Source organism: Simochromis diagramma, unplaced genomic scaffold (assembly GCF_900408965.1).
Source record: "Simochromis diagramma unplaced genomic scaffold, fSimDia1.1 OVJJ01000501.1, whole genome shotgun sequence".
NCBI classification, from domain to species: Eukaryota; Metazoa; Chordata; class Actinopteri; order Cichliformes; family Cichlidae; genus Simochromis; species Simochromis diagramma.
In genome coordinates this window covers 1,469,325-1,494,395 of record NW_024387320.1, presented here as the reverse complement: position 1 = coordinate 1,494,395, position 25,071 = coordinate 1,469,325, and the positions used below count along the sequence as shown (strand labels likewise).

Genomic DNA, 25,071 nt, shown 5'->3' with positions numbered 1-25,071 from the left:
GTCATAAAGCAAGCAGAAGATGTTAATGGGACAGTCTCATGTGAATTGCTCAGAAAGAAGAATTTTCCAATTATTTGTAATTATTTTCCATAAACAGTTAAGTACCATCATATCAGATACCAAAAAAAAAGTCAGTTGTAAATAACATCCCTTTGTTTTCCAGTGAAATTAAAAAGCAAAATCTCAAAACATTTCCTTTTTTTTTTCCTAGTTCACAATACATCGTCATCAGTGATTCTGCCCGTTTTACATATTCAGCTTGCATGGTTGGTTCATGAAAGGCTTTCTAGCTCTCCATGGAGTCGAGGAACTCTTCTTCTGCGATGTGCTCCAGCCTCATCAGGACTGCATGTGAACTGGCGGGTGGGTAGTCTGCAACAGGGAAGTAGGTTGCGGGATCGCTGGAGGTGGGAGGGCTCTGGAAGGAATGAAAAAGGGTGCGAAGGAAAGGCAACAGCTGGGTGATGGAGGAGAGGGAGCGCTGAGGGAGGAGGGGGAACTCCAAATGCTCAGTAGAAGTTTCCTCACTCAGCTCGTCCAGTGTCTGAAATCATGCAACAGGGCAGCATAATCAGAGTGAGATGACTGAACATTACAAATAGCTTCTATTAAAATATATTTTAAATTAAAATAGAGATAACATAAGAAGTTTAAGGTAAACCTCCCTGACATTTCCACTTTGATTGTGTGATTTTGATTTTCAACGCTGAGAAACTAATACACTAAATGTGAGACACTTTTAACTCCTGATATGTATTCCTCTTACAACTGTTCCTTTCATCAGAATCAGAATCAGAATCAGAAAGGGTTTTATTGCCAAATGTTGAGCGGGTTTACAACATTAGGAAATTGCTGCATGTTGTGTGTTATCTAACACAGCTCTCTATTTGAACTTTGCTCCTGATAAAAACTCCAATTCAAGAGTTACTTTGGCATCTGCACTCAAGACAGAACATCAAACGCCATCTAGGTGACCAAGCCCTTTGTCATTCACGCATATGCGTCACTGGCTAAAAAAGCGTTACTGGTCTGTTGAAAAAAAAAAAAAAAAAGCTACAAAGCAGGCCTGATATTTGTCACTAAAGCTACAGAATGTGGTGGTGCTGCTGCTGGAGTATAAAGACGCTCCGTCAAGAAGCTGATGCCCACCATCCGTTCATTAATGATGTTTAACAATGTGCTGCTGCTTGTGCTTTTACACTGTTCCACTCGAAATCATGTTGTACAAACAGCATTTACATCCAAGTTTGAGAGTTTTGAGACTGTGTGCTTATTCAAGAAACACAAGAGACATTTCTGAATGGTTATTATGAAAATTATGGAAAAGTGGAGGTGTGAAAGACCACAAATATCTGAACTGTGAGGCCGTGATTGTGACCTGGTTTATGACTCGTTAAGCAGGGATCACAAGTTCTACGTCGGCGAATCCGTTACGGTTTGCAAGGGTTCCACTATGACATAAATTTCGTCATCAGATGTGTGACCGTCTGTGTGCCTGCCTATTTTTTGTGTATTTACATTACAATGCACAAACTATGCATGCACCACAGACGCTGGACTTCAAAGAAGTATAACAGGAATGACTACTCACCTGTCCATGTCTGCAACAGAGTATACATGGTGCATTCCTGAATAAGTCGAATGTCGGAAACTTTTTGTGGAACACACCCTCAACTTGGATTTCCCTCTTAGAAAGTCAGAGCAGACCAAAATACCCCGAGAACGTAAACAGCAGTAAAACTGTAAACTTTTATTCTGTAGTGCCAATGTTGTGTATTTTTAACTCACTCAATAAGCTATATGCAGAACACTAATCAGGCTCTATTTATGAATGTGATTTTTAAGCATACACAAATGCTGTGTTGGTAGTGATACCTCTGCATGGTTCCACCCTCCCAGAAACCAAAACAAATCCTGTTTTTCTCTAGCTATTTTCAGGAACATGCTAACGCAGAATGCAACATAATGCGGGCTTAAGCAGGCCTGCTTTCCTTGCATGCTGGAGGAAGATGATCATCTTGTCCCATTTTTTCTCCATTCTAGTGACCCTAATTATGAGTGTTTGACTCCAAAAAGTTCAAAACACTTGAATTTGGGGAAACATTGACTGTTCTTACCCCATAGCGTTGCTGTATTCCTTCTAGTACTCTCACAATGTGTGGTATGCATTCCTGTTCACCTTCTATCAGTGTATTTTCTGGACCACTGTAGCGGTTTACATCCACCTCAGGGACAAATGCCCAGCGATACCTGTGTGATGAACAGATAATCATGCAAATGAGTCAAAAACAGACAAAATTAATAATTATTAGTCAATCTCACAAAATATCTAAGCATGCTTTAAAGTCCCTTTGACCCCATTTCCTCTCTTACATCTGAAAGAGTGGTATCCGCTCTGGGGGAAAAGCCAGCGAGGTGTCCAGAAACTTGCAGGCTGACAGGTACATGTCCAACTCTGCCTGAGAGAAATTAACCTGTCCATTTCTGTCAAGGGTTCCACGCACCACTTTAGCCAGTCTTGGTGATTTACAAGAAGAAAAGAAAAGTTTTTAGACACTCAAAAAGGTGGAATGAAACAGGAATTTGTCAATAAAACAATTAACCCACTTTGAGTTGTCTTTGTCCACCTGCAGAGCCTTCTCCAGACGTGTAAAAGTGCGAATCTGAAAAACAGAGACAGACAGAAAATAGATGCTAAACACAGTTCGCTCCATGTATTAATCCACATTCTTAGAGAAATTAATTATTACCAGTTCCGTAACCATTATGGGCCAAAGAGATGTCAGGTGCTGGGTGGAAATCCGCAACAAGAAAACGCGAAACATCAGGAACATCTGGGCTGAAACAGCAGGGCTGGGGTTCATACGTAAAGTCTCTGTGAGACGCTCTAGAAGGAAGAGAAAGAACAAAACAGTTTTTTGCTTGTTTTTTGAGTCAGATTGAGCTAGATCACCTTTAAATTTGCAAAAATATCCAGTAACAGCAGCTAACCTTGAATGAGGGGCAAATAGAGGTGGTACTGGTCCAGTTCTCCGCTGAACATTGCAAATGCCTGGCGTTTCAGCAGCATGGGTTTCTGGTCAGCGTTAGCAAACAGTTTCAGGGAGCTACTCTGCATGCCTGCAGTACAATGAAATGGAGATTTATAACAGCGCCCATTTAAATTGGTAAACTACATTATTAAAAGTGACACTGCGACTGTTCTGTTCAAATTCTTTTTGTGTCTGCACATCATTTTGAATCCTTGAGTGTCCTGAACTCTTTTATCACACAAAAGCTTCACTTTTATACTTTCAGTGTCTTTCCAGAATTAAACATCTCCTGGTGTCTGTACTCACTCATGAGGTCTTTAAACATGGTCTTCTCATGAGTCAGCAGGTGGTCAATAATGGATTTCCAACTACAGAAAACACAGAACAGGCAAGCAGCAGAAATTAGAGGCTGGTGACGTCAAAGTTATATGTGTAATATAATTTCAAACTTGTAACAGATTCACATGAAATTAAAATAAGGGAAAAGTTTTTTTTTTTTAATTAATCCAACTTTTTTTATGTTCTTTGAATTAGATGCAATAAAAAGTACATAGCTGTTATATGATACTAATGGGGCATCTTAAGGTGAAAGTAAATACTTTTGTGTATTAGAAATTGACATCCAACACACAAATATTACTAACCTTTGTGCACAAGAGGCATCCATTGTGAAGAAGAGGGGGTCCATGAAAAGCTCAAAGACCTCTTTCTTCCAGGCCCTTTTGGTATAGGCATACCCACTCAGACTGCTAAGAAGTTGTGCACCCGCCTCAAAGCTGGGCATGTTGTAGGCACTACAGGAGAAAAAGTTAAAGTTAAAGGATTCCATTAAGCCCTATGAGACCAAAGGTGTTAAGATTATCCAAGTTACCTGTGGTTCTTCAGGTAGGGGAAAACATAATACATGAGACGTGAGATGAGAGGAACAGCTTTCTCCTTCTCGTCACTGCGATACACCATGTCCAGAAGCGGTGCCAAGATCTACATGGTTAGAAAGTGTGTTAAATAGTGCCTGAAGCGCAGACAAACCATGAATCCATTTATTTAATAACAAATAAAATCCCACCTCAGCCAGAAGTACAAGAGCCTGCACGCTGTAAACTGAGGGAGCAGAAGAGGAGACCATGGTGCTAGCTTGAGCTGCTGACTCTGTCAAGGACAGAAAGAACAGCAAGATAGTTTGTTAGTTGTAATAAGAGGTGTGTGGGTGCTGTGGCCACTACGTCTGACCATGTTAGTGCTTTGAATCTAGAATGGCAAAGGAATGTTACAACAGTATTCAAGTAAAAAATGAAGTAGACAAGAACCCTCAAGCAATGATTCGCTATCATGGTCGCCAGCCCGTAATGTGAACGAAAAACGAACACCTGGGTCATTAAAACATGGCCAGATGATGCTCTCCTCTAATTACAGGACTGTTCTGATCGGACAGACTGGTACATCTTTGAACAGCAGGACCTGGAGACCCTAACGGAAAACCTTGGATGAAGAGTGAATTACAGGGTCTGATCAGAACTCTGTACAGCACTGCAAGAGCGAACCCGAAGAGGGGCATCAAACAGGCCAAGGAGGCCTACAGGAGGTGGAGAGAGGGCCTGGAGAGGTACCAGAACTCTCAATAACTACAAAGGCCAAACCTCCGACACCAGAGGACCTCAAAACCTTCTTTGCTTGGTTTGAACGGCCTGTAGACAAATGATTATACACCAACCTACCCAATTTCGTTGTACATGTGCAAGGACAATAAAGGGCTATTCTTCTTCTAAATGAAAACAAACAGAGATGTTGGGTAAGTTTGATACAAAAGGAAGGGGAGTGTTTATGGTGTGGTCCTGGTACTGAACTTTAGATAACTTATCTACAACTGAAAAAAGTGCTCTTTGAAAGACTGCTGACAGGGTGTAGCCCTCCCGTGGGCCTGAACTGGATATAGACTGATAATAAAATACCCATATAACATTCACTGTATGTCTGCACTGCTCCCATAGATATTGAATGATGATGCCATTTGAGTTTAAACTATTACTCAGTTTAATAAAAGCGGAAAATTATAATAGGCCCCCCTTTAACTCAAAGAAATACACCCATTCAGGCAGGAAGCTGGGCTTGGGATTCAAGGACATTCAGATGTGAAATGCAACAAATAAAAGAAATTAATAAATTGTGAACACAACAGCCTCAAGCTTATTTTATGGCAGTTAGCAATCTCTGCTAGGTCCAACATGACTGAGGCCTGCATTTATACCCATGTCTTAACTTTCCTCAAGCAACAGGCAAATGGCCGTATCACAGTCAAGGTGACACATTTGTCAAAGAAAGTTACCACAATGGTCGCCATCCCCATCACCGTCATCTGGCTCATCAGCTTCCGGGCACACTTGAGGTTGAACTTTGACCTCAAGGCTACGGCTGAGCCAGCTAGTCTGCTCCAGAGATGACCCTGCAATCCCACCTACTGCTTCAAGGATCCTCTGAGTCACCTCCTGTGCAACAATTTAATAATTAAACACTTGCACCTGCTTACTGAGTCAATCCACTGCTTTCACTTACATTAGCACACAGCATCTCACCTGCAGATCTCTAGTATCCTTCTTATTGTCCAGGTTAGGGAGCCTGTTGACAAAGTCATTCAGGATTCTGCAAGAGAGAATCTGTTACTAAACATCAAATCCTCCCAACTGACACAAACAAGTTAAATATGAACAAGATTTAATACATCGAAGCATCTACATCAGTTTCTGTGGCAGAATTAATAATCCTACTTTTCAAAAGATGTTCTAAATACTACTGGTAGTCAAGTTAAGATGAGAACTGACCCCAGCAGTAAGAAATGTCCAGGGGGGGCCAGGTTGAGCTGAACAGACTCCCGTAACAGACTGAGGAGAGGTGCAATGTTTTCCTGCAGAGCCTGAGCTGAAATACTATGTAGGGAAGAAGAGATGGTTTCAAAATGGGATTATTTTTAGAGCATTTTTTGATCTATATAAAGCCTTGGTTTGTGCTTGAATTATGTTCTTGCTCATACCTCTGGATATAGGTGAAGCTGAACTGCAACATGGGTATATCGACCAGTGTCGACTTCTAATGGAGAGAAAAATGGGAAAGAAAAAAAAAGATTCAAGAAATGTACAAATTACAAATCTTAAATGTCTTTCCATGCACCTGTGTTTTTGTACCTGTTCTCCTTTGATCTGATGTGGTTTTTTCACCACCTCTTTGACCAAATGTAGGACAGTGTCTGTGTGCAAAGTGCTCAGTGATTTCACCATCTCCACGATGGTCTGACGAGACTCGCTGGCTACGGGCAAAACCTGAAGGAGAATAGAGTGTGAAGCTGCCACCGAGCGACTCGGATATGAACGCCCTTTCATCGTTTCCACGCGCACTGTAGGTCTTACTTTGTTTTTGTGCTTCCTTTTACTCTTCCTGTTGCTCCACACGACTCCAAGTGACGCCATTACCTGAACGCCATACTGACCAGTTAGAGGGAGCAGGAACTCCAGTATCCGCTGCCGCAAGACCTAGAAATGGCAACATTGTGTCTGGATGAGTTCATGACTTCTTCAACAACACATGCGGCATTAATGATGACTGCGATGATGCAGTCTACAGTTAACATAGTTCCAACACTGTGAACGAAATTCAGTGCTGCACAGAAAAGCTTACGGCTATTGCCGATTCCCCACTTTTCGACTTTTCTAAACAGCAAATACACACCTTGGTCGTTCTGAAATAAACAGAGGTAGAAGTGTGTCTGCTGCTCTGGCCAGAGTCCGATGCGCGCCGCTGAAACTCTTCCCTCATGACCACGCCCCATAACAATGCCATGCTACTGAGCATCTGTGGCAGCGCCTCAATCACAGCGTTGCGTGCGTTACGGACATCCACAGGGTCGCAGGCTACGAGGGACTGACGGAAAGCCAGAGAGGAAATAAAATGAGCATTAAGTGGTTGTAGATGTAAGAAGTACATACTGTATCTGTGCTCTATTTTTTACCCTTTTGTTGTCCAGTAGACAATAGTGTGTAATGGTGGTCAGACCCTCCAACAGAGTCAGTGGGTAATCAGGGGCAATGTTCTCCTTCCTACTACTCAGACTGGTAAAAAGTCAGAAGAAAGAAAGAAAATGTTGCATTAAATGTACAACTAATATTTGTCTGTGAAGGTTCTCAGTCATCCAGGTCATCGTAGTCAAAGGAGCTTGCAAAGAAAAGCGTCTGGACTTCTTTAAGTTGCTTGAAGACGTTTCACCTCTCATCCGAGAAGCTTCTTCAGTTCTAAGGTCAAATGGTGGAGAGTCCCAGATATAAACCTAGTGGGAGTATCCCCCCACAGAGGGACAAAAGGACCCCCTGATGATCCTCTAATCACCTGAGCCAAGGTGTGAAATTGGGTGTGGGACCCAATCAGCCAGAGTTTCGGGTGTGTTCATTGTGAAACCTGGCCCCACCTTGTCATGCGAATTCCTGACCTTAGAACTGAAGAAGCTTCTCGGATGAGAGGTGAAACGTCTTCAAGCAACTTAAAGAAGTCCAGACGCTTTTCTTTGCAAGCTCCTTTGACTACAACTAATATTCAAAATCCCATTCTAGGAATTCCTATTTTCATATCCTGTTAAATCCTGTGTATTTAGGTTACCTCTGGTTTGTCTTCCCTCCATCATGCTCATAGAGCTTGACGAGCTCGTCCAGGTTTCTGCAGATCTGACTGATAAGCGGAGTGACAATGATGCCTAATGAACGTCCCAAGTATGGCAGAGAGGAGCAAAGCAGCGACACCCAGTGGGGGTGCATGGCATAGCCGTATTGGGGCTGCAGAGCCCTGGCTGCAGCAGAAACAAACATGCCTTGGGCTGTGATCGGGTGGCTTTGGACGTACTGGGCTGCTTTGATAGACTGTTGGAAAAGGACTGCAGTCTGCCACTCGCGAGCAAGGGGGGTGCTGGCAGGTGAGTATTCACGAGTCTCCCCTGGTTGGCCAGGTGTCCCGCCCGGCCCAGCTGTTGAGGCAGCTCTACCTGACCACACATGGTATTCCAGGACTATTAGAGCCTGGAGAAGGTTGAGCAATTCCATCTGTAAGGGGTATTGTTCCTGTCCACCTCCTGCCCCGAAATTCACCAGACTTTCCTCCGACAGGCCTCCCTGCTCCTCTAGCAGCTCCACACCTTTAGATTGTCCCTTGTCTGTCCCCCTCTGGCTAATGTACATAGATGCAGAAAGTGTAAGCAGAGCATACTGCTGCACTTTACAACCAGAGAGGAGTCTGCGGATGGACTCCATATCGGACGCATCCTGTCCTCGCGCTGTGCAGCAGAGCTGGTTCACAATGCGGGTCAACACCGCCACGCTTTTCACCTGAACCTCTCTGTTCCCCTGCAGGTCAAGGGGACTCAGGCTCAGATAGGAAGGGTAATGAGAGCGAAGGAATCGCAGGCACAATGAAACCAGCAGTTCAATGAGCAGGGACGGGGGTGCGGAAGGAGTGGAGGAGGGGGAAAGGAGGCAGCCGTAGAAGTTCTTGCCATCTTGGGCCTGTTGGTGACGCTGCAGAAGGTTAGACACCAGGTTTAAATGTGCAGCGGAGCTCGTGTCGAGCGAGGTGAAGGATAGAGCATCCACCAGAGGGCACTCAGCACTGCTCCTCATCAAACTGTCCAGCAGACCCAAGCCTTGGAGCAGATGGCGCCAACCACCCGCCACAGGGTACAGCAGCACGTGGCGGAACAGGGAGTCGATGGCTTCTCTCTTTTCACGTTCCTGTTTTAACAGGCGAGACTTGGCCATGGCCTCCAGCTCCAAGTCCTCCTCATCTTCACTTGACAGTGAATCAGATGCCTGCGTGTGCCCAGACTCAACCCTCCGCAGCCCGTTGACCATTCCTCCTTCCTCAATGCTGGGATATGGAGTCGAGCTTGAGCTGGTGTTATCTGTGGAAACCTGAGCACCGCTGGTGTCAGCTGACTCAGTGTGTTCACTTTCAGCCTCCTCCTCGTCCTCTTCCTCTCCTTCTTCCGTCTCTTCACTCTCGCTCCTGGATGCCACTAAGCTGTCCGGTGGTTTTGCAGGATCTGGGCCGCTGTCCAACTCTGCCCACAAGGACTCTCGGTCCACAATGTTCAGGACATTTAAGGTGGTGACTTCTGTTGCCATTGTGTCCGCTGATCCTGAGGTTTTGCTTGAGCTTCGACTTCTACTGTTTAAAATCTTCAGGTTACCTTAAAAACGATGGACGTGTTAGCTCAGCATAAATGAACAGGACCAAACGCATAAGACCAACTAAAAGGTTTCATTTCATCACCAAAACAACACATGCTGAAAAACACACTTACCAGCAGTAACATTCTGTTTGATGCTCTGAATGGAGCAGCGCTGAGTGGAGGGATGCAGCAGCAACAACAGAATAGGCTCCAGGATCCGGATGACATCACTGAGGGACAGAGCCCGGACCAGCCAGCACTGAGCTGCTGCACTTATTGAGCCATCGGTACAGCTCAGACTGTCCACCACCACACACAGAGATCTAAGAGACAGGAAGAAACACGCATTTCAAAATCTTAGTAAGCAAACCTTTTGTTTCAAAGGGGCAGCAAATCAGAGGAAAGGGAACCAAGTGGGTGCAACAAAGTATAAGTTAAATGAGGAAAATTTTGAACTATCGATCATCTAAAGCTGCTCTAGTAGACTTCCAGAATAAAAGCATGGAGCTTCACATGAACATAATTGGTCCTCTTTAGGAAGCCACCAGCAACTGTTACTCAAACAGTTTCTCATTGTCATCAACTGCAAGCCTCTATTTTAATTGAGTAAATTTTATGATTATTTTATTCATTTGGCACACAACCATACTAAAAACTGCAGGAGCACTTGAACAACAATATATTTTACACATAAGAATGCAAGAATGTTAAAAAAAAAATCAAAATCAACATCAACACCCACATGACTCACAGCAAACTTAGGAAATCCAAATCAAGGATCCCAAACTGTACAGCTTTCCCACCTAATACCACACTCTACTATTTTACATCCTGTTGCATTACATATTCACATTAGGCAGCTGTCAGTGGCTGTGTAAACATTCTCTGTGGGAAAAACTAAAGTGCCAATGTTCAAGCTGATCGTTCAAAGCGGCATTTACATGCTGTTTAACTGCTACCTTGCTGATGCCAAAGAGTGTCAGGTTAATCCACTTTTGAACTAGCACCTATTTCCAGACCATTTATAACCAAACCATCCACTATTTCTGTCCGATGTACTAACCGGTCAAAGGAACGACTGAGGGACATGGTCCTGTTGGTCTGGATCTCCCGGGTGAGGTGCCACAGCAATGTGAAGCGATGTAGTGCTTCCAGCCTTACTGCCTGAGGAAAGCAAACATACAAAACTTTCACTTATTTGCTCAACTTGTCACATCGTCCATCGGGCGCATTTGCATGATGAGCTAGTTAAACTGTAACATGTCATAAAGAGATAAAAATGTAAATATGTGAAGGAAAAAAATGCAGCGAAGCAGGTCCGCAGGCACAGATACCTTGTCCTTGTGCAGCAGCGCCTGGCAGATGATGTCCTCACAGATGGATGCTGATGGAGCCAAACAGTGCAGCCTGCAGAACAGTTCCACACAGGAAATGTGCTGCTCTCGCCTCTCCGTGTCCAGCTGACTCCACAGCACCCGAGATACCCTCTGAGTAAAAACGAGCAAAAAGAATCCAAAAATACATGATAATAAGAAAAAAGAAGAAGAAGAAGAAATCACAAACCAAAAAGACCAAATTCATCTCAAATGTGCTGATGATATGGTGATTAGACTGAATTTCATTCAAAGATTCGATGAGGGTAGCTCCTTGAATTATCTGTCGATTACAGATAGTTAGCACAGTTTTGTATTTTGTAATGAGTTCAAGTTATATCCGTTTCAGTTTTATTTTTAGTCTTAATTCTTATTGTACGGAAGACATATGTCAGAGGCAAATCCGTACGAGTATATACATTTAAAAACCACGTAATTGTTTTGAAAGCAGTTGACTCTCAGTCTTGTACACATTCAAAGCCTCAATAAACACATCCATCAGTGCATCATCGGGCAAGCAGTAATTATGCAGTGTGATAGAAATTAATACATTTCTGTGATACTGCTGAGATCCATGACGATGAATTGCCTCACAGTTTAAAAAAAAAAAGGAGGTTGATAAGAACCTGGCTTAGAGAAACAGAGCACAGAAAACTCGAGTACCTGGGACTCTAACATAAGAAAGAAATACAGCCTGCAGTGTTGACATGTAATGAAAACAGAAATGGACTGGCATTCATAATGAACCTTTCTAGTCACTCAGCTTTAGACTACAAGCTACCCATACATTCACACAGTGCTTTATTATATGCACTTCTACCTCACATCCATAGCTAGTTTGACTCAATGACCTAATAGCCTAACAAGCATGTCTTTGGACTGCAAGAGGATGCCAGCATACACAGGAAACCCACACAGGCACAGCAAAAGCTCTTGCTGACTAAAGTACTTGCACCTAGAAGCTTCTTGCTACATTACTGACCCTGCAACACCACTCTGTACTGGGCAGTCTGGCTACTGGCTTGCATTTAGGCAGCTTAGAAACAAATGAACACGTGTAATTTATTATTAGTTTATCCAATTATCTCATTCAAATCCAGCAGATTTCTTGAAGGCAGTTTATTCTCTTAACTCTAAGTTTTCCTTCACATTTCCTCGTCTTACCACAGCTGCCCTTACAGAGATCTTGGTAGCTAATAATAAACACTTTGCATCAACTTGAAAGATGTTGGTGTAGCTTAAAAACACATGCAAATTAATAAATAATAATTATTATTATTAATTAATTCAATCTTATCTTACTAAACCTTACATTGTTTTATTTGACTCACGGCATGGGTTTGGAATACATTTCATTACTTTTGCGATTTTATTTATTTATAAATTTGCCTTTTTAATTGTTTAATAATACTTTTACTGCTGAGGATCTTTCATCTGTTTCTCTACTGTCTTATAATGTAAATCAGCCCATTTACACCAAGTTAGAACAAGATTCGAATGAATGAAAACCTAACCTGATAGAAGTCGGTGCCCTCCTCTATGGTGCGTAGCAGGGCAGGGTAGATGGGTGGCACAGTGACCATCTGCAGCCGCCCACTCAGTGGGTTAGACTCAGAGCTCTGGTAGCGTCTCTGCTTGTCCTGAATAACCAGTGCTAAGGATTGGGAGTGGTTGATCAGTTCCAGTAGGGAAGCCACTGCAGTGTGCTGGATGTTGTAGTCTCTGGACAGGCAGCACAGAGTCATTAAGGACCTCAGCCACACTGGGAGGCTGTCCACTTGATAACCTGATGAAAAAGAAGAGTTGTTATTCACTTATCCCTCTTTGTAGGATAACTGACAGCGGTATTAACACACACATCTATGCGCTGACCTGTGTGACCAAACATATCTGTGTGGAAAGCTAGAGTCTCCTCTTCACTTAGGTAAATGGGGAAGGTAGTGCACTCCAGCAGAAGGTGGCAGGTGGCGATGAAGGCCTGTCGACAGGCCTCAGAGATCTCTGCCTTGCCGCGGGGCATATAACCAGCTGACCAGTCCAGGTGCCCCGAATGCCCGTGATCCCTTTTCTTCTCAGCAGAGGCTGCTGAGACCCGGGTGTCAGAAGAGGAACGGGATTTACGTTTATTTGGCGTGAACAGCTCCGTCAGTTTGTCTTTGATTTCACGCCCACCCACATTCACCAACAAAGACTTCTGATCTACAGAGGAAGCACGCAGATCAGGATGAGGCTCTTCAATTGGTCCCCTGACATCCTCCACTTGCACCAACAAGTATCTGCGAATATTTAGAAATCACAGTTAATAAAAGCGGCCCATGATGATCATTTAGACTACAACCGGCTCAGATGTTCACCTTGTGGTTATGAAGGCCAGGATGTCCTGCAGACACTGGGCCATGGTGTCTATACTGCCCCCCCTTCTCCACACTCCTTCGCCTTCTTTGAAAACTCCATTCTCCTCAGTCCCCATCGTGACCCCTGGTGGCAGGTGCTGCTCTGAGGGTGAGGCGCTGATGCCTAATCCGCTGTCCTCAGACCTGAGTGTTGGGAAAGCACCGTTTGCTGTCTCTGCCTCAACGCCTCCATCTCTGTTTATCTCTTCATCCTCGTGATTCCCGTCGGCCTGACCGGGGGAGCAGCTTTTCTCTCCTTCATTCTCTTTATCCTAGACAGAGTATAACTGACATGATGAGGTACAGTCAAACTTCACGGGGTGTAATTTTTAAAGAGACACGACATCTTGGATGCCAAACCTGAGTCTCTGCGCATTCCTCTTTCAGTGACTGTAACTCCTGTCTCCTCTGCCTGCGGCCCTGCCTCAACATCCATGTAAGCCACAGGCATCTGGATCTTACTGAGGACCTTGAAGCATGCGCGCAGTCCCTGTGTGATGTCTTCCAGGCAAACAGCATCAATGTGACTGCACAGGGTTCGCAGCATGGTGCCCAGCATCTCAGGAAGATAATGTGACTGGATGTCTGCATGGAGCTCCTGTTGCAAAGAAGAAACATGATGATTGCGCTGTTTATGAATGGGTGTATGCGTGAGACTGACTTGCGATTGCTTTTTCTGTGACTTTCTGGCAAATAATCCAATCAGTTCTAAAATACCGACTGGCTGATGCTGACTCTGATCTAAAATGCAGATCACATCTCCCTGAGCTGTTGACGACAGCCTTCACAGAGATAGATCAGCAATGATGTGCAGATGTTTGTGACATTTACCAGAGGAAGAACATCAAGCAGGAAAATGATGAGGATGGACATCTCTGAGACGGAGGGAGCGGGATGACTGCGGTCCTGTTCAGGAGGCGTTGGTGGGTCATCCTTGTTGCTAGAGTAGAGCGAGAAACAACGATCCTTGTAAGGTGATGTTTGACAGCAAACAAGAAATCTTCACATACACGCTGCGTATAATCTTGGCACTTGTTATTTGTTTGACTCAGCCTTTAGCTTTTTAGAATTTCCCATGCAAGAATTCGGTGTCATCCTCGTACCCGAGAGAGGCGCAGAAGCGTCGAGTCATGTACTCCCAGAGATATTCGCTGTTCATGGAACTCACGAGCATGTTCACCGTCTTTATGATTTCTGATGCATTCTTATTCTCTTTTATCTTACTGTGGAGGGAAAACACAAGAAAGCATGTTTTTGGATTCATCTCGCCGTTTGAAGTTTTGTCACATGCAGTTCATGCGTTTTACCATTTACTGCTCTTACCTAGCTAGCTGGTTGCCTGAGAGTCCTGAGCTGGTGATGGTTTCCTCTCCCAGCATTTCTCGACAATAGCTGTAGAAAGCTCGGACCACCTCCAACAACACACGGCTCAAGACAGGCGGACCTGAGGAGAAATATGACTATTATCAAATAAGTGATTGATAAAGTAATTCAGACTTTTGACGTTTTTGTGTACTGCACACATGCTGCTTACCTATCTCCGGTTTATCGAGCAGGCTGATAATGATGCGAAAGGGCCTGAGGTAACTAGTCACATTTTCCGGGTCACTATTCACATCCTTCTGTTTGAGGATGTTAATCAGAGCCTGAAGTCAGAGACATAAACAAATGAGACTTAGAGAAACATGTGACAAACATCTATTGATGCACACTTTAAACAAGTGTACCTCACCTGTTCAAGTCATGTGAGAAAACGCAGACGCTTAACCGATGCATACCATTCTTTGATGAAGAGCACACATTTTATTGCTACTTAGTGAGAGGTTTGAACAACATGTGACCTGCAAATCAAGTCATGTCAGAGATACACCGCAGTATCTCTTACTCTTATTCTGTAACCCCTCGTTTCACTATATCTCATTTTCATTTTCAATGAGATATGAACTGATCTTTTTCATTTGAAATTAAATAAGTTACACTGCTTAATATTCTCAGTATCCTCCTTTAGTTCCATTCCTCTTGAGAACACATGGGATGCAGTGAAAGATGCGACAAATGTGTAAATGCTATTTTTACTTCTAAGTATTCACCGTCTCACAAACCACAGCATGAGCAGGTGTGCCACTTAGCTTCAATATTTAATGTAAAATAATCTTAAAATGCATAACCAGAAAAAAAAACAACAAAAAAAAAACAAAACAAAACAAAAAAAAAACACAAAACGGCCACTACAATGCAATCCTACTTGTCAGACTAAGAAAACGGTCTATTTAGATGATGGACTCCTGCCTGCCTTTCAGTGGTGAAAACTCCAACACAGTTTCAGTCTTAGTTGCAACACTGACCTCAGCTGAAGTTTAGTACTGTAGTAGTCTGTTGCTTCGGGAAAGAGGTCTGGTGATCAATCTACTGTCACAGAACCTTAAGTGCTTGCTAAATTTTTTTTATGATGAATCGTATTTTTTTTATTTAAGTATTATTATTATTATTATTATTATCCACATTGTTAATTAATATCATTAATTTGTTCCAATGGAAGATAAAAATAAGCACAGACAAGTACATGTACATGAATGTGCAAAAGTCTTGAGTCAGCCCCATTTCTTGATATTTTGCTTTGACTGTAAAAGCAATTCCCAAGAACTACTTAAAACAGTGATGAAAAAAAAAACTGCCTTTCAAGCTCATTGTACACAGTCAATTTTTGTCCTTTATATTTTACTATATTTCCATGTATGTTTGCACATGCTTCAATAAATAACTGCACCCACTTCTCATTTTTCTACCAAAATATAAAGAAGTGAGGGGTGGCTCGTGACTTTATTAGTACTATACATCAGGCTAAGGGGAAATCACACCGAATGAGACCTTCAACACATGTAAATAACAGCTTTGCTCCAAGTTTCACTACAGGAATCTCTGCGGTGTACCAGCAGAAGCACTTTGAAACTACTAAACCTCCATAAAACAGTCAACCAGCCACTCGTACTCATTTTTACTTCACTCTCATGAGCAACTTCCTCTCATTTATGGTCATTTTACAGTTTTGGTAAATACACTACACATCTGCTTTAATGCAGTTAGTTAAACAGAAGTTATGTGGAGGACTGTTTGCAATCATTTTTAGAAGACTCCATAAAAAACTGTTTAACACAAGATCTAACAGGCCAGTCAGTGATGGTTAGATGTAATTTGTGATATGGTTGAAACATCCACATCACCTGTTACTTTTTGTTTACCCCCAACCTTTAGGTTAAGTAAACCAGCTACTGGATTCAGAAACATATATTTGATGTTTAAACTAAAAAGCAAACATGCATACAATATGTTTTTGTGTATTCTTGATGTTTTTTCTCTGCCTATTTGCTATTAAATACATTAGCTACCTTCACAAGGAAATCCCTGGAGTAGGTGCTGAAGTAAAATGCCGTATGCTCCTCCATGGTGGTGGAGAGCTCGGGATGTGGAGCCACCATTCCTCCTTTTATAGCCGTCCCTGGAAACGACACACATATATAGATGAGAAGTGTAAGTGAACCAGACAATTTTGCCAAACGGTGGTACGTATGAATTTTCACTCTGGTATATTCTGATGACAAGGACCTAGAAGCCAGGCGTAGAGGCGTCTGTTGAGGGACATGTCTCTTCTGAGCAGCGTGAGTGAGGCTGCAGAGACGACTGTGATCATGTCTTCAAAGCTCAAAGCAATGGTGGGCTCTGCTGGGTTCTAGCCAACAACAGGAAGATGCACAGTTAGCCGAGTAACAACAAAAAAAAGTCCTAATACTATAACAGTATTACCATAAACACGATACATGTGTTTTGGTATAGTCAGTCTTTGATTTGAGAGTCTGAAAAGTTGAAAGGGTGCAATTCACGCTGCCCCCCCCCACTGCCCAACCCCAAATCTAATATATTTGTTTTTGCCTTACATTTGTGTTGATCATGAAAACATTCATTGATTGTAATGCTTGAAATTTTCAGCCAATGCTGGATCATGAGCACAAGGAGCATCATGTTTTACAGTTTAACTCAATTATTTCAACTTAATTATTTGTTAGGAAAAATAAAGCACTAAAATGCCAACATCCGATGGACTTTTTCCACAAGTGAACGGAGAATGAATACGACACAGACGCGTGCTTGCTGTGTTTAGATAACTGGATTAACTGACCGTCTCACCAGACTGTTAAGCACTGGTGCACAAAATGCTGTGATAATGAATAGAAACAAGACTGGTTATAAACAAATTGTTTTCTTTGGACATAAAACTGGAAACGGGTCTTAGATTAGGATAATAAATGCACTTAGTTTGCTTAGTGTTAAAGATATAAAGTAAGAAAACAAAAGAAAACACAAGGAGTGCCTACCAGGGATGTTGCAAATGGGAAAAAGTAGAGCAGGATTTCAAGTGTGTTCCTCTGCACCAAGGCATTTGAATCTTGCAGCGATAGACAAAGTGACTTCACCTGTAGACAGAAAGAAGTTCAGACATTCGATAGCATGAATTGTACCCATAAGCAAGGATTTCATGTGCAGAGGCACTCACCACTACGCGCTGATCGTAGCCTAGCATGTACGCTTGTTGGCTCAGTGAGGCCATTCGGTCAAAATGTGTGACTATAAAGACGGAGGCAGGCAGCCGCACCATAGGAGTGACCAGCATGCTCCCCCACAGGGCACCATAGAAGACCTGCTGACCCACGAGCAGTGACAACTTGACCAGCAGAGCATCGGTCCTTGACAGCAGAAGGGCACAAAGTGGAGATGACTCAGTGACACGCACAAAGCAACACGTACAATTACAAATCTATATTTCTACATTGCCGTCAGTGATGTCACGTCAGTGTTGTTGTCAGTGCTGACCAATGATATCCACTGACTGAGTATAGAAAGAATGAATAGTCAGGACACGGTCCTGTGGAGCCCAGTGACTCACAACATAATTTTCACTTGTGAAACTTTTGCCGCAAGTTAAGTCCTGAATAATGTTTGACTGTTTTTCCTGTCTACATCCAGTGCTGTGTACATTAGTGCAAAACAAACAATAAAAAAGGCATTTATGGTTAGACTAAAGCTGAAATGTTGACAATGCATGTCTGAGTGAGCAAACAGAAAAACGGTAAAGTGAGGACTCGCTCTACTGCATTAGGTCAGCTGAGAAGCAAACGTGTTATGAAGGCATGCATAAACAGCAAACTTGAATGACTTAATTTTTATATTGTTTTGTGTTTTTTTGAAGTGCCATCCTTGCGCACACCACTTTCAGCATTCCTGCCATTTTTGGATCAGTACCTAAAGATTTATTTATTTGTTTTTCATGACCCGTGCTGGATTTGGTCCACTGTATCGGGACGGTGACCACGTTCAGCCTGAATCTCACGTTGCAGAAAAGGAGAGGGTCACAGGTATCCATATAAAATTGTGAGTGGTTAGTGATGATTGTGTTGGTGTGGTCAGAAAACTGAACAGGATGCAGGATGGATGAATTGCAAATTTGTTCCTAAAGAGGGATCAGACTGGAACTTCCAGGCAGTGATCCAAATGTAGCAGGAGCGCTGGGAGTGCTGATCAGCTGCACATGGAGGCAAATTTCTAAGGAACAACAACCAAACTTAAATCATATATGGGGTTCTTTTTCATTTTTTTCAAAACTGTATAATTGTAAAATATTTGATAGCATCTCATAAATAATACCAGAATTATACTAAAGCCCCTCCCTTATTCACAGGGCTTGCCACGGCGGCCAGATCTGGATGGCTTGTTTGTTAGATGCATGCTGCATGCACAACAAACACCAAGAAAAACCCTGAAAATGCAAATGTCTTTGTTCCTTCAGAGGTGCAAAGAGATGTTTTGCATTTCTACTTTCATCTTCGGATTTGGTGAACTTGTAGGTACTAACAGCATACGTGGAATTCAGTCATAATAAACTGTCTTTTTATGCTACGTACCTGTCGTAGACCTCCAGTCCTTCTTCCAGGCCTGGTAGGAGGCCTGTTATGAAAGCCTGAAGACTGGGCAGCAAAGCCTTCTGCAGAGGGAGATAGTAACGCTCATACAGCGTCAGCAGGACGGGCTTTACTGCCATGGCTGCGTGGGCCAAAAGTGGGAACAATCCTGAACTAAAAAGCACAAAAACACACAGGCTCAAGTAAACTTATGAACTCTTTGTTTTTCTTTAAGCATCAAAGGTTTGGTTTTTCTACCTGTAAATGAACAGATCCTTGGCTAGCCATTTTGTTCCAATGATTTTGAAAATGACCTCATAGGTCTCCAGAGCCTTGAGGTGTACACCGCTGGGCAGGGCCGGGTGTAAACACTGAGCCAGACGCTTCCCTATGATCAGCCTCTTGGGCAGGAGGGAGTATCGCAGATTAGTCTGTAGGGCCTGTTTCAAATGCAGAGAAAATAATAAGAAAACTATTTAGATGACGGCGAAAAACCGTTAAGAGGAAATGTGAGAACCTGTCAAAACACGACGACTAAACTAAACCCCCCCACAGATTACACTTCAGTGCTTAAAGTCATTTACAGTTTTAAATCAATCAGGTAAATTTCTCCCTCGCATTCCAACTGTTCGACATCAGCACACACAGACACTCCAAAGTCAACATCTTGCTGTACTGAAAAAAAGGACAGTGGCTCATTTATTACTAGTTATAAAGCTGTTAAACACATAGGGAGAGTTTTTATGTGGGAAATGAGAACTAATGCATAACTATAGGGAACTGAAAGACAGGCAGCAGCGGTGAACCAAAAATGTCAACACCAGGAAGACATGGAAAAAAAAGAAAGAGCTAAAAGCATGTCATCTCTGCACATTCAGACTGTACCTTATTGAGCTTTCCCAGGGACGAGATGAGATCTGCCCACTCACTCGAAGACTCGAAGTTTCGCAGCGCTTTCTCGATGACTGCCGCATAGCTACGATAACGGTAGTCATTCTGAAGTTCCAACTCCTCAGGATCCATGATACTTTAGTCTGATCCCAGCATCATCAGCATAATATCTCTGGTAAAAATGGCAAATGAGAGTTTTTGAGGGAAAAAACTCAAAAAACAAAAAAAAACAGTAGCAGCATAAATGTGTGTGAAACCTGCTGGATGTCCTCAGCCTCTGAGGCTTGTTTATTCCAAATAAAATGATCCAATTAGCTCTGTTCACTGACATACACGAGCTCTGAGGCAACGGAGACAAATGCCCTCATTCATGACTGCTCGGTGTTTGGCTGTCTGACCTGTCTCTCAGTCTGAGGAGGAGGACTCTTTCTAACACGAACTGTGCAGCCCTGCGAGCACAGCCGCAGAAAAACAAGCAACGAGCTGAGCTTAAAAACACACAAAGAGATGCACTTTGCATCTCTCTTGTCTACAGGAAAATTTAGAACAGCATTAATTGATTTTTGGGCCCATGGGAAGCAAAAAAAAAAAAAATGGGGCAACATTGCAGCTCGCTTAGCTTTTAGGTTCAGCAGAGAAAACTTGCTAGCAAACAGTGGCCTGCAGACACAAATGAAGATTAAGATTTTTTTTTTTTTTTTTAAAGAGTTTGATTTTGGACCACCTGTTGAATAAATACACTGAAACCGTGTTTCAGTTTCCACCAACTTTTGACTGAAATGTCTGGCCCTTAGGTTGATTAATGCTCCACCGGTAAAGCCCAGTTATTACCTGCTTTGTTTTTGCGGTAAAGACAGTGGCTTGTGAATACATGTGCATATTATGTGTTCAAATATAGCTAAACAAAGGGATGTGTGGGGGAGCAGGAAGGCAGGATTAGAGAAGCACGGGCATCTGGACTCCCTGTGGCTGATCTAAGAGGGCTTTACCACTGTAAACACCGTCCCGAGCACATGCTCAGGACGACAGTTCATTGACGGGGAAAATCACATGCCATTTGGCAGATTTATAACCTACAAAAATTTAGGAATTGATTGAAAGAATTCAAATCTAATAAAAGACAAAATGTTAAAGCCTACCAATACAACTCTGCCTAGGACACCAGTGAAAAATAGACAAACCCAGCTCTAGACTGAGTGAGTGAGGATGTGAAAGAGTTGAGGTTATTTCATGTGATCAACTGAGACCTTGCTTTTTCATATCGTCCTGACAAAGAGCCTACTCATTTATGTCCTATATAATTGACGTTTGTTTTTGGTCTATATCTTTTGACTTATTTGAGCCACCCTACTAAGTCCTGATGTACTAAATAGAGGACACCCTGGGCTTTCCATTGATATCTCGTGTGTTTGGGTGGCTTCTTTTAGCTCCAAAGAGGAAGGAAATCACAGAAAACGTTCAATGGGAAGATTCCCCTTTCCTCGGTTCTCAGGAGGATATGGGCATATTATATTTTGGCTTTTCTTCACTTCATTGTGATCAGTGAAGTGTTTTACACGTTGTTGGACAACAGAGTCTTCACTGTGTTAGGCTATTAAATAAACACACTGCCCCATATTTACATTTAATTTCTGAAAATAAAGAATAAAAACTTTTTAAAGGCTCTTCTTTGGACATTTAGCAAATTTAAAAAGAAAAAAGTACACACAACGAACAAAACAGAAAAACACAGGCCTCTCCACAAAGCTGTGTAGGCTAACTGGCCGGTAGATTTGAAAAATGAGTAAACATTATCCTACATATACAATTACTGGTGTCATCCTTAAGTTTTGGCCTTCCAAAAAAAAAAAAAAAAAAACAAAAAAAAACCTGGTTGGTGATTTTTACAATTAGTTTAATAAAGCTAAAAATGCATTTCTTTTTTTAAACAGCAAAAACCAAACAAAACCCAAATCTTTCAATTGTACCTTTTTTGGTCTCTTTAAAAATACTCTTGGATGAAACTGGTGAATTCATCTATCCATCCATGCTCCTCATCTTATCCAATTCAGGGTTGCACGGTGGGGAACCAGCGGTGGGCAATTAATTTTCCAAGATGCCGCATGAGAAACTGGGTGTATGAGCTCACGTTATCAGTGTGGCCCTCCACAATAGTCCCAGTTTCTCATGAAGCCCCTTCGCAAAATTGGTCCTGATAGATCACCACTCAGCCACAGGGCTAACACAGAGACAGACAACCATTCTGTTGTCCATATTCACATCTGCAGCTAATTTAGAGTCATCAGTTAGCCTAACATAAGAGTGTTTGGACTGTGGAGGATACATGCAGGCACACAGAGAACATGCAAACACAAACCAGCGTCTACATATTATTGTGTACTGTAATTTGGGAACAGTGACAAAAATATGTGGAATGGAGTATTAAAAAGACTGAAGTCACTGCAGCCATTTTCTGCGCTTCTCGTCTGAGCTTTTTGTGGTCTTCAATGTTTGTTTGTTTTTTAAACTGTTCCTCTTCTGTGTGAACTTTGCTGTCACTCTGTTTCCAGTTCAAACTTTTCAAATAACTGTAATTCGACCTGTTCATTAGATCATCTTGGTGGAATGGAATTCAGGAATGCACTGTCCTTGTGCATTCCCACAATTCCCTCCCTCTGCATGGCTAAAACACTATGCAAAGTGCCCCCAACATAGAATCTTACATTAGTCGAATGTCATGCAAAAAGGGGTGACACGTTTTAAATACATAAAGTGTCCTGCAGTGGTGCCAGGTTTGCTAAATGACCTCAGACATCGTCATTTCTGTAGTGCGGATTCTTACTGCTGGTCATAAAAACATCATTGTGCACATCTGTGACAAGAAAATACAGGCCGATCATGTATTAATCTTAAAAAAAAAAAAGTGACATCTTCTTTTTGTGTGTGTGTGTGTTTTAACTGTAATGTGCATTGAATATTAAAAAAGAGCCGGTTCAAAAATACCCAGAGCATCCATGCACGAGTGTGTATGTGTGATCAATGACACGTGCACGTGACACATGTTAGCTCTGTTCACAAAGAGTTTTCTTGACCTACGGACCAGCACCACGGCAACTATGAGGTTAGACAGTCTTTCATCAAGGCTTGCTTGCAAAACCAGCACTGTTTGTAAAATCCAGGCTTTCATCCCTGTCACGGGTGGATTGGACTGATGATATGTTTCAAAGTGGGGGGTTTTCTCCCCACTAACAGAACTTATATAGAAGGGTTTCAATTAGAAGACAAATAACTCTAAACACTTTGACCAGTTTAACGTGTTTTTAGTCATACGTCTGCCTGCAAATACTCTGAGTGTGTGTCTGTGTGCATGTGTGTGTGTGTGTGTAGCGACTGGGGGGGGAAAAAGCATTCTGGAGAATCACAAGTGACAGCTTGATAACCAAATTGTGCAGGCCGGGCAGAACAAAGTTTAAATTCTCACTTCCTCATTGTAAGTACCGGCAAAAACAGCAAGTGTGATAAACCCGTGCATTTCTACAGAAACAGGAGTGTGTGTGCTTTGAGGGTGGACGCACGCTCCAAGGCACACAACAAGCCCCGTCAGCTGACTAACACCACCACCACCAACACGGCCACAGCAGGCTTTAACGTGACGGTGCTGGCGCATATGATGATGATGAAAGAGGCTGTGGATGCAGCATGAAATGTGGCCAAATAACAGTTGGCTGCAGCAGCCTTTAGCCTGTAAGTACACTGTAGCATTAGAGCCTACAGATTATGTAACAGCACGACTTCAGACCAAAACCTGCATGATACTATCACTACCTTACAGGCTAGGAAATATATTAAAGAGTAGTCAGACACGTTTTTCCCCCATAGGTAAGCAGATAAAAATCCTAAAAATAGAATTTTCCTATTTTTTCCTAACGTCACAGGAAAATCACATTTGTTTTCTTTGGTTGGGGTTTCTTTGGTTATAATAACAAAGCGCATAGTGTTAAAGCAAAGAACCCCGCCGCAAACAAAATCAGCTAGCTACGTGGTGCATGAATGACTCACCGACAGAAAAAGCAGCACGAGATGCGCGGGGCCACGCTCGCTTCACAGCACTCAGACACGAGCGGCAGACAGTCCGGTCCTGATGGTGCATCCTCCAGGCAAAAGCCGCTCACAGGAGAAAAAAGGATGCGTGTGTGAAAACAACCATACCCGGAGCACCAGGGCTGACTCTCGCAACTGGGCGGGGATCTCCTATAGCTGATCAGCTGATCCAGCACCAGACGCTCACTTCCTCACAGAGAAGAAGAAAGGGTGGGAGCCGGGAAAGTGTAGTCGGTAAATGTAAATATTCGCCTTCTTGGTGCCTTAAAGAAAAGTCGATACACGACAAAATGTGTGCTAAAAGAAGCATAAACTAAACACTTTGTGCAGTTGTGAAATTGAGATGTAGACGGTAATGAAATGTCATCACTCCCCCTCTGCTTTGGTACGTTCCAGGATGTGCAGTGTTTACAAACCTCTCACCTCGCCGTCAGAGATCTGACCACGGGGTGCGTTCGGTTAGGCCGCATTGCTAATGAAGTTTCCTTAAATTTAGCATATTGGCATTTATGACTGTAATATTTTGTTATAATAATGAGATTGTTAGCTAAAAACTCACTATTTTTGTCCTTAAGAATTACTCCAATTTGAATATTTTTGAAAAAACCAAAATTCAATATTTCTAGACTAGGACAATATGAGGTCATGGAGAGATTTCCATAAATTTTGGACAGTCACACGCCCATAAAACATGCGCTCTGTTGCTTTGTTGTTTTACAAATATAACAGTTGTCTGACACAAATTTAAACCTGTTTAATTCAAATATATCTCCATTTTCATCCATTATATGTGTTGCAGACCAAATTTGTTTTGTCATCCATTCTTCCACAAGCATAGATTTCCTCCGATTCAATATCACCCTATTATTCCACAATGGAACGGTGTGGGCACTAAAGTTATGTTTAAACATTAATTTCCAATTTAACAAAACTTGTTGATGAAATTTGGAGAGTTTTATGGGCAGTTTAGAAATTTCAAAATCACATACTAATAGAAATTGGATATCCCCAACTTTGTTGAAAATAAGATGGTATCAAGAACCAGATCTCATCAATTTTTTAAGAAAGATCAGAGCCAATTAATCTTTAACATGCCAGTCATTATTTCAAAATCGATTGCTTTTAAACCCCCCTCTTCATAGTCTTTTATCA

At 42.4% G+C, this 25,071-nt stretch overlaps 1 protein-coding gene across 1 annotated transcript; it reads right to left on the bottom strand.

Moving 5' to 3' along the window:
* Positions 1-24,357, bottom strand: dop1b (DOP1 leucine zipper like protein B). The gene is made up of 39 exons (XM_040005316.1): positions 23,878-24,357; positions 19,834-20,011; positions 19,207-19,388; positions 18,952-19,122; positions 17,547-17,736; positions 17,368-17,466; positions 16,601-16,724; positions 16,384-16,493; positions 14,532-14,643; positions 14,321-14,441; positions 14,101-14,220; positions 13,829-13,937; positions 13,353-13,595; positions 12,959-13,269; positions 12,477-12,880; positions 12,119-12,390; positions 10,566-10,718; positions 10,295-10,395; positions 9,364-9,554; positions 7,671-9,249; positions 7,030-7,129; positions 6,750-6,941; positions 6,431-6,553; positions 6,209-6,343; positions 6,058-6,113; positions 5,849-5,953; positions 5,603-5,669; positions 5,356-5,515; positions 4,099-4,181; positions 3,904-4,013; positions 3,677-3,826; positions 3,339-3,400; positions 2,992-3,120; positions 2,751-2,887; positions 2,608-2,663; positions 2,374-2,517; positions 2,118-2,250; positions 1,592-1,687; positions 1-544 (listed from the first exon to the last, which is right to left on the bottom strand). The coding sequence occupies exons 2-39, from the start codon at positions 19,969-19,971 to the stop codon at positions 287-289; spliced, it is 7,026 nt and encodes a 2,341-aa protein (XP_039861250.1). The 5' UTR covers positions 19,972-20,011; positions 23,878-24,357; the 3' UTR covers positions 1-286.
* Between the last annotated feature and the right edge of the window lie 714 nt (positions 24,358-25,071).